The 8,820-nt window shown below is 35.8% G+C and overlaps 1 protein-coding gene across 1 annotated transcript; it reads right to left on the bottom strand.

The window, feature by feature from the left end:
• Window positions 1-1,345: 1,345 nt before the first annotated feature.
• zcchc10 (zinc finger, CCHC domain containing 10) lies at window positions 1,346-7,556 on the bottom strand. The gene is made up of 4 exons (XM_010779274.1): window positions 7,278-7,556; window positions 6,089-6,250; window positions 4,420-4,455; window positions 1,346-2,111 (listed from the first exon to the last, which is right to left on the bottom strand). Exons 1-4 carry the CDS (start codon window positions 7,316-7,318, stop codon window positions 1,874-1,876), a joined length of 477 nt encoding a protein of 158 aa, XP_010777576.1. The 5' UTR covers window positions 7,319-7,556; the 3' UTR covers window positions 1,346-1,873.
• Between the last annotated feature and the right edge of the window lie 1,264 nt (window positions 7,557-8,820).

Consider the following 8,820-nt stretch of genomic DNA (forward strand, 5'->3'; position numbering starts at 1 on the left):
TGGATGCATGGATGGCAGCAAGCGGTGCTGCCTTCACTTGCTGTCAGAAATATCTTGAGGCAACCACCTTTGTAAACATTATCGGATTGTAACATTTTTTTAATTTAGAGGAATTATTATTTTGACAGCAGACATATTATCAGTTTACTGAGTTGAAAACGCACCGATAAGGACGTTGATTTAAAGGTAGTATACAATTGTAATCTTTATTGTGACAGCGCAACGATTAATGATCTTGCTAAATCCCATATGATTGAATGCAACATTTGTGTGACGCAAAGGTTGCACTGACTTGACGGTCAGGACGGAAATCATTTTTCGACTTTATTGAACGATAATACTGTGTAAAACTATTCCTAAAGTCAAACATGATTTTAAAAGTGTAATTACACATAGAGGATATTATTCATAAACAACGCATTCATGGTAAACCTATGGATAATAGGTGGTTGTGTTACATACAAAATGTAACCCCAATATAGTTAGTTTGATTGTCAAATATATGATGGAATCTTTAAAGAAAATAATACTTTTTAACTTGTAATTCGACTTTTAAGGAACGATTTAAGACTTATTTTATGTTTAATAGATTGATATAATGTATTTATTACCATATCTATTTACTTATTTTTGTATTTAAAGTTATTGTGTTGATTTGGTAAGTAGGCTACATGTCTTAAATGTTTATACATTTCAATATTAACTTCAACAACAAAACAAATGCTGTAAATTAAGTTTTACACATACTTTTCTCCCATCCATTAATGATTACTTTGTGATGCTAAGTTTCTGCAATTACATTCAGTGTTTTGTGTGCTCTCTTCGCTGATATTTATGACTTGAGTTTAATGATCAATTTGGTCTATGTTGGATACTTATGAGTTAATTTCTTCAAAATAGCCATCAATTAACTTTTCCCCAGATTTTCTTTTTGATCAAGCACATTAAGGGATATCAACTTTTGATTATTAGCATTTTAGATTAAAAACTTCTTTGAACTTAAAGTATATCAAGATGTACACAACATATGCTAATGACCATGGCAGCGGTGTGAGGGACAGTCCTGTGGTCTGCCACGCCCAAATTCTTCATCTTCATCACCAAAGACAAAAAAAACAAAAAACAATCACAACACTTTTTATATTTTCCAAGGAGACACCGTTTATAACCACATTGCTTGGCACAGATATATATGCTGTTTTTGAAAATATAATTTGTGTAAATCAGCTAACAAAAAGACAATTTTTTGCATTTTATTCTGAAATGCATATAAGTAAAGTCATTATAATGTGTTTGTCTTAGCAAAGTAAAATATTTTACAATATCAAATTGAGCAAGGACCATAAAAAAGAAAACCAAGCCAAGTTTATTTTACAGTGAAACAAGACTTTCCAACTTCAAAACTAATTTAAAATTTAAAAGACTTTTATTTTCTATCCTTGGAAAGGTTCAATGTCTTTGGAATACCAGATACGGCATTACTTTTTTGAGGTTGTGCGGTGGCAGTTAAATTTGACGAAAAATAAACTTTAATACAAAATCACAAATTGAACACGATTATTTTCATAAATGTTCTCAGAATTAAAAATCATGTGCTAAGTAGATATAGAAACGTGGGAAAATATATCAATAAAGTAACAGGAAGAGAGATATGCATTTCGAAAAAAAAAAAAAATGTGAAAATGGCTGACACAAAATAATCAAATTGTCCTTTTTGCCTAAACTGTAAAAGCACTATTACAGCCCTAAAGGTGTCCTTTCCCTTTGGATCAAGCCAATTATGACAAGAAAGGGAGGGGAGGGGGAAAGGGAAAGGGATTCAAGTGGACAGCTTCAATTTACTTTGAGAAAAAACATTTATTCTAACATTTGTTCATTTCTTCTTTTTCTTCTTCTTTGGAGGTCCTTGATCTGAGCCGCTGCCGCTTCCTGAGTCTGAGCTGTCTGAGGATGTGGACGAGGAAGACGAAGATGAGGAAGAGCTGTCATCGTCGCTGTCCCCGCTGCTGTCGCTGTCATTTGAAGAGGAGCTGGAGGAGTCACTGCTGTCTGACGATGAGTCACTTGAGGAGCTGGCTGAATCACTGCTGCTGCCGCTACCATCTTTCACCCTGAGAGCAAGTGGCGGAGCACAAAAGGAAAACATGAATACTGTAAACAGAACAGCAAGTATTGTTATAAAAGGTCTAACACTTTTACAGTCGGGCTGTAGTTGTGCCAGTTTACAAAGGAGGAGAGAGAACCTATATAGAGTGATGTTGAAAGGCTTTTCACTTGGTTGACTGTTCTTCAGCCACACTGACATGCTTGGTTTGTCTACTTTAAAAGTGAAATGGCATGATGTCTATGACATGTTCAAATCTGCTGAATTTTTGTTAGGTCTATTATTCAAACGGAAAAAATACGGCAAAATTTAAAAAGTTGCCTTTACAAGTACTTTTTTCTTATTAAATGTTTTAAAGACTAGTGTACTCACACTTATGAAAAAGTATCTGACTAGTCTTGCCCTTTACAGCTTTATCAATGAGTTGTTTTTTAATGAATGGGGAACAACACCATTAAGCAAAACAGTCAGTGTTGAGATCTCTCACATCTCATGCCCATTCACCATCTGCCCTTCCTACCCAAACACTAGGATGGCCTGCTGAAAAGCAATTGACACAACATGACACAACATCTGAATTTATGCTGGAGCCAAACTGTCTATAGAGAAGATAAAGTCCTCACTGCTCAATTATACACCGAATACCTGTTGGTAACGTTATAGATAGACCATTTTCAGCCTGTGACTATGCAAATAATTGATGTGTGGGAGGTGGCAGAACATATGACCATCGGGAAGATGTGGAGGGACCTTAAAGTTGAAAAGGTCCATTGTAACAGCAGAGAGTTTGACGTGGCACACACAAGTGTAGCTAATGTCCTTATTAATTATCTACAGTGTTTGCATCACAGCTGTGACCAAGCAATCGTTAAAGTCATTAGTTCCACCCGCGCCTTTCTGCCACAAGTCAAAAGGCCTGTTGTGAAAAAGATCTACAAAAATGAATAATTTGGGAATGATAATGAAACACAGGGGCTGATATGCTAGGCTGGTAAAATAAAGCCTTCCCAATTAAAAGTATGGGACTTTACATACATACATATTGACATTTTGTGGTAGAAAATACAGAGATGTGAATAATACAAAAATGAATGACAGAAAGATTCCATTCAGCTGCTATATTAAGCTTTGATATTTAGGATTAGAAACAACAGACATTGTAATATGACTCAATAGGAGAAAAAAATTACTCAACTGTTTTACTGCTTGTGTTAGCAGTTTTCAGCAAACTGTCATCAATTGTCTCCACAAGAGGGAGCAGTTTCATTACACTTCTTTTAAGAATGTTCATCTAGACTTCTACAGTTTGAATCAATAGTAACGCTGCAAAGGTCATATAAAATCCACTTGATCACAGGTTCACTATGACATCCCTCCTAAAAACTCCCAGATAACCTACATTTACGTGACCAGGATTCTCACATGACTTCGGCACAATTCCAAACCACACCCTACCCACTCCGTGGCGGAGTCACACTCGCAACTCAACGAGGCTCTCTCCTGTCAGATGGAGGGAGTAAATACAGCGGCAAGCTTTGGAACAAACTCCCCTCTCTCCGCCAGAAACAGGAAATGCCATAACTGTATGTAACAACGGTTTCAAATCAGCATCTCTTGGACAAAAAATTAAATTAATAACTAAAATAAAACTCCAAACATCTTTAATTGTGTTACTTTTTTGTAAAGCTCTTTTAGTTTTGAACCTGATGTTTATAAGCTTCTTAGTTTTTGCAACAATCTTTAAATATACACAACTTTATACTAAACACAGGTATGATCCTACGTTAAAAAAATATGAGGTTATCATGAGGTTGTTAACATCGCAATTTATCAGTGAATGTTTGCAGGAACTGTTTGTAAACAGCTTGTTTCCTGACAGACACACACAGCGTTGACTCCGGTCAGGTAGGGCAGCAGGTGAAGTCAGCACCAATGCAGACTCGCTGTTTGAGGGCTTGATAACCCACTCCCTCTCTACACTCGTTGGACTACAACTCATCATGTGACCGTATCAAGCCTTGTGTGAATGACCAAAACAAATTGACCCCCCACCATCAGAAGAACTGAAGGGCTCTTGGAGTGATGCAACATTAACATGTTATTAACATAACAAGATTTACACAATAAATTGAGATACTAAACATGTATTATTAAAATGTAGAAGATTGCTACAGTATCAAAATATTTCACAAACTGTAGGTAATACTATTCAAGCATATCGTACCTCTGGGACTTGTTTCTCATCAAAAATATATATTGTCTGGAGTCAAAATATTCATCATCTCAAACTTCAGTTAAATATACATTGTACTTACTTCTTTTTCTTTTCGCTAGGCCCTTCTGTTCCAGGTCTGTAAAGAGAATAAAAGCCTTAATGAGTTGATATTATTATTATTAGTCAATACATTGAGATTGAATTGGCCTGTTACTCAAGTGATAAGAAGTAATATGTGTTGTAGTAGTTTTAACATTGGCTATGTCAATAGCTTTCATGAAAAGAGAGGCAGTGTTTATTGTGTAATGGGATTAATTTTTATAATTGACATATCTGAACATCAAAAAAAATCTTGATAATAATGTGCAGTATTCTTTTGAAGTGTTTGGCTGTAATTTAAAATGTGATCCACTAAATGGCAATATAAAGCAATAGCATTGTCCTTTGCTTATGGGTTAGTTTTAGAAAGTAGAGTAGAGATGGGGGGGTGACACAGTTCCTCCAAAGCTCGTTTCACCATTCATGTGAAGTGAATGCTTTAAAACATTTTGTAGGAGCTTGTGTTAGATTTAAGAATACAATGTTACTTATGTGGCCTAAGCATACAACATCACTGAAAGGCCTTGATTCAACTTTGAAATTGTTTTGACACTTGTGATAAACACATTAGCCAGATAAAAGAAGAAAATAATTAAGAAAGTACAACATTTCCACTTTGTTGATTTATAAATGAATATAACGTTTTCACATCACAATGTGATTCATATTAAATGTTAGATGAATATAGACCATGATATTAAAACAAATAAGCTGGCAATGACAGCTGGACTAAATGACATCAATATTTCAGGTTTTCTGTCAGAAAAAATATTTTGCATGAACAACTTTTGGTTTATGCATTGATAAATTATGTCATGCAATATATTGCAACACGCTCTAAATGTAATGCAGCACAGTTAAAAACAACATGCAGGCTTATTGAACTGTTTTTGCACACACAAGACTAAAACTAGTCATAACAGATAGGTGTTGTGTTGTGCTTCAGCCCGTCTTAGGTAGCTTCTATACGGTTTGCAGGCCACCAGGTGTCATTGTGTTTGAAACTATAAAACTTCAAATCTTTTTCAGCACAATAAGAGAGAGCAAAAAGCAAATCGGCCCGTTCACACGGCGGCGTGTGTTGAAGCTTCAACGCTTCTGCCCGTTCACTTTGAATGGGGTGACGTCTTCGCTTTGCTCACTTCAAAAGTGGAGCAATGTTCAACTTTTGAAGCTTCGACGGAAGCGTCAGCCAATCAAATCATATGCCAGTACAAGCTCTAGCCAATAAAACCGCGTGCTTGTGTGTCCGGGGCAGGCCATTCATGTGATTGGTTGTTGGTCGAGCTTCAGACACGCCCGCCGGCAAGCTTCAACGCACGCTGCCCTGTGGACGCTGCGTAAGGCTTAATTCGCAAGGTTTCATTAATTCAGTCATCACTAAAGTATGACTGATTGACCCATTTCCTTCTGTATTAGTTTCTGTATAAAGAATAATGCCCGGAAAATACTTTTCTCAATCATTTTTTGGATCTGTTTAACCTGAACAATGCTGGGCAATGGTAGTGAGAAAAGTATGTCTCTAGATTGACAAGTTTGATTTACTTCAGGTTCTGAAAGGAACTCCACTGGGTGCCTCAGGGATTTGACAATCCCTTGTGTTTTTAGTAGCATCAAATGAATCATCCTGCCTTTCTGTTTCTATGCAGTTTTCTGATGGATATCCTTACCCAGGGATGCTCGGTGGTTTGTTTTCATTCTCCTTCAGTTTCTTTTTCATCTCAACTGTTCTTGATGGTCTGTGCACATATTTCCGCTTCCCAGTGCATTCGTATGTCCAGTGTCCCAGCTCCAAACACTTCTGGCAACGAACACTTTGTTTGTTTGCATCCCTGTATGTAAAATAACAGACTGAATTAGGATAGACATGAACAGACAATGTCGCAGCTACATTTCCTTGTTTCAAGTTGAGTAATGATTAATTGCCAAGAACTACTTTTCAGCAAAGTAAAGCTTTGTAGCTGGTGAAAATGTTGTATGGTTGAATCATCAATCATTTTGGTAATGCCTACTAACATTCTACAGTGTATATTTTTAAATCTAGTTGAGTATTGCAACGATAAACACTTTCCAATTATTATGGCTATCTTCTGTATCATAATGAACAATTTGCACATACTGTACATACATATTATAGCCTACTTACTGTACACTTCCTCACAGGATAGATTTTACTTTTAATTAAAAGCTTCTGTGCAAAATGTTTAAATATATACATAGTACACTATTTTTTGTGTTTCTGGCCCTTTAGTATATTGTTATTAGAGTATTTATTTATTCTGTATATGTTATAGTGTGTATTCTTAGATACTCTTCTGAACATATGTGTGATCTACTGTGAATATGTATGCATTTGCTTTTAATGTTTCTTTTATTCTATTTTGAAATGTTTTTTGAAATGATGTAATTCTTGCACTGACTGTAACAGAACTATCTATCTATCTATATATATATCTAGTGTTGGCTTGCGGTTCCTCATACCTCCACAAAGTAGTATGGGTCTATGAGAGAACAATATGGTATATTAATTAACTAATTTAAAATGTAACTATACTATTCCAATGGTCCAAGATATACTTCCTTGACGTATCTAGTACTATTATCTCGAATCAACTGAATTATCTCAAGGTATTTGTTGATTACGGGACAGAAAACCTTCCAACGGTAGTAATAACAATGCATTGTAGAGAAAGACCGCGGCGCGCTGCTGCTCTATTTAGCCCTGCTGTTTTCGTATTTGATCTCCTTTATTTAACACAAATCTAGACCAGCGCAATGTAATTTGTGTTTACCAGAGCATTATGTTCACCAAACGATAAAAAGGGTGTATTTATACAAAGTAATATAAAGTATACTCACGCTTGCCTCCTAGCTATTATTCTGTGCATGGGAGTCGCCATGTTGCAGTTTACTTTTTCTTCTTCTTTGGTGTCAGACCAGTACGTATTTCCGGAAGCCTTAATGAGTGCTCCCCGAACGACAACAATGGTGTACTGCACATATGTTATTCCCTTTTCACCAGTGCAAATTACTTTATTGGGATTATACACAATCAAAAACACCAGATTAAATATAGGAAAATAATGTAACAATCACAGAATAATTTTAATAGTGTGAGAACATTATACAGAGCATTTCTGTCAATAACATAATGTTCCCTCCTACTATTCAATTATCATTACATCCACCCATGGTTACTTTGTCAAGCGCTATATTCATATCATTGTTTTCAAACATGTCATACTTATTTTGTATTTTAAAATGCATGAAAGGAAGGTATTTAAATATTGTACATCCTTCAGATTTTGGTTAATTTAAAAAGAGGAATGTAGGATGAACCTCTTGCACAGACATTCTTTGGACCACATTGTATGTCATCTTTAAAAAAAAACGTATAATAGTTCATCCTAAATGTTGCATTCCCTGTTTAACAGTGTCATGCTTCAATGTGAAATGTGAATGATAACAATTCAAAGTCATTTATTCCATTAGATTCTTATTTTTTGTTGGGTTGTTTTGTGTTGAATGGTATGTGTATGTTTTATAACAGAATGAACACAAAGGAACTACAATATATCAAATATAAAATAATTTTATTTAAAATAAAGCGACAATGTGGTAAATAATAGAATTAAGCCAAAAAAAAACGTGTTGGTATGGTTTGTTCTCTAATTGTTTACACTGTGTGTCAGGCTTGTTGAAACCTTTAAATCAGAGAGAAAACCTCCACATGTTTATAGAAAGTCCAGAGTGGTCTAGATTTATCTAGAACGACTCAAATCTCGCGATGACTTCCGATGAGAAGTCCGTTGGACCACATTGCTGCTGCATCCTGCCAGCACAGATCAGAGACACCGGTAATAGACAGCGGTGTGGATTATGTATAGAAGTAGCTTTACTTAAGAACAGTTCATCACAACTACCTCTCCTGGCTTTAACATATTTTCAGAGCTCAACGTTTGTTTTATTTAGCATAGGTCGAACTGTAGATAACGTTGTTATAGCCAGAGGACAATCGTATCACAGAAGATGTCAGTGGTGGGATTTGACTTGGGCTTTCAAAGCTGCTATGTAGCTGTAGCCCGAGCCGGAGGGATCGAGACTGTCGCTAATGAGTACAGCGACAGATGCACACCGTAAGTACCTTAAACACATGTATTATTTATTGGAATTTTTAGAGGACAGCTACAAAGGACAGAGGGTTATTATTTTGTAAACGCGTGTATGTATCTCACCGGTCATAATACACGTGAATGCTGCTTTTACTGACTTGCTAGCCAAACGTGTATCCCCCTGGCTTTTAAATCTACCTTTCCGTATTAGAAAGTCAGTATTGTCAATGATTCTAACGTTAAAGCAAACCATATAAAACAATCCTTACAGCGTGTCTTCCTACCACCAA

The sequence above is a fragment of the Notothenia coriiceps genome, unplaced genomic scaffold (assembly GCF_000735185.1).
Source record: "Notothenia coriiceps isolate Sejong01 unplaced genomic scaffold, NC01 NC01_scaffold00020052, whole genome shotgun sequence".
In the NCBI taxonomy this organism is placed as follows: Eukaryota; Metazoa; Chordata; class Actinopteri; order Perciformes; family Nototheniidae; genus Notothenia; species Notothenia coriiceps.

Bases quoted from the DNA above. Each gene is read 5' to 3' on its own strand.
- zcchc10 (XM_010779274.1), bottom strand. From the start codon at position 7,318: ATGGCGACTCCCATGCACAGAATAATAGCTAGGAGGCAAGC. The intron at 6,251-7,277 runs GTGAGTATACTT...TTTTACATACAG, and splicing joins ATAATAGCTAGGAGGCAAGC to GGATGCAAACAAACAAAGTG. The intron at 4,456-6,088 runs GTAAGGATATCC...TTCTCTTTACAG, and splicing joins AAACCACCGAGCATCCCTGG to ACCTGGAACAGAAGGGCCTA.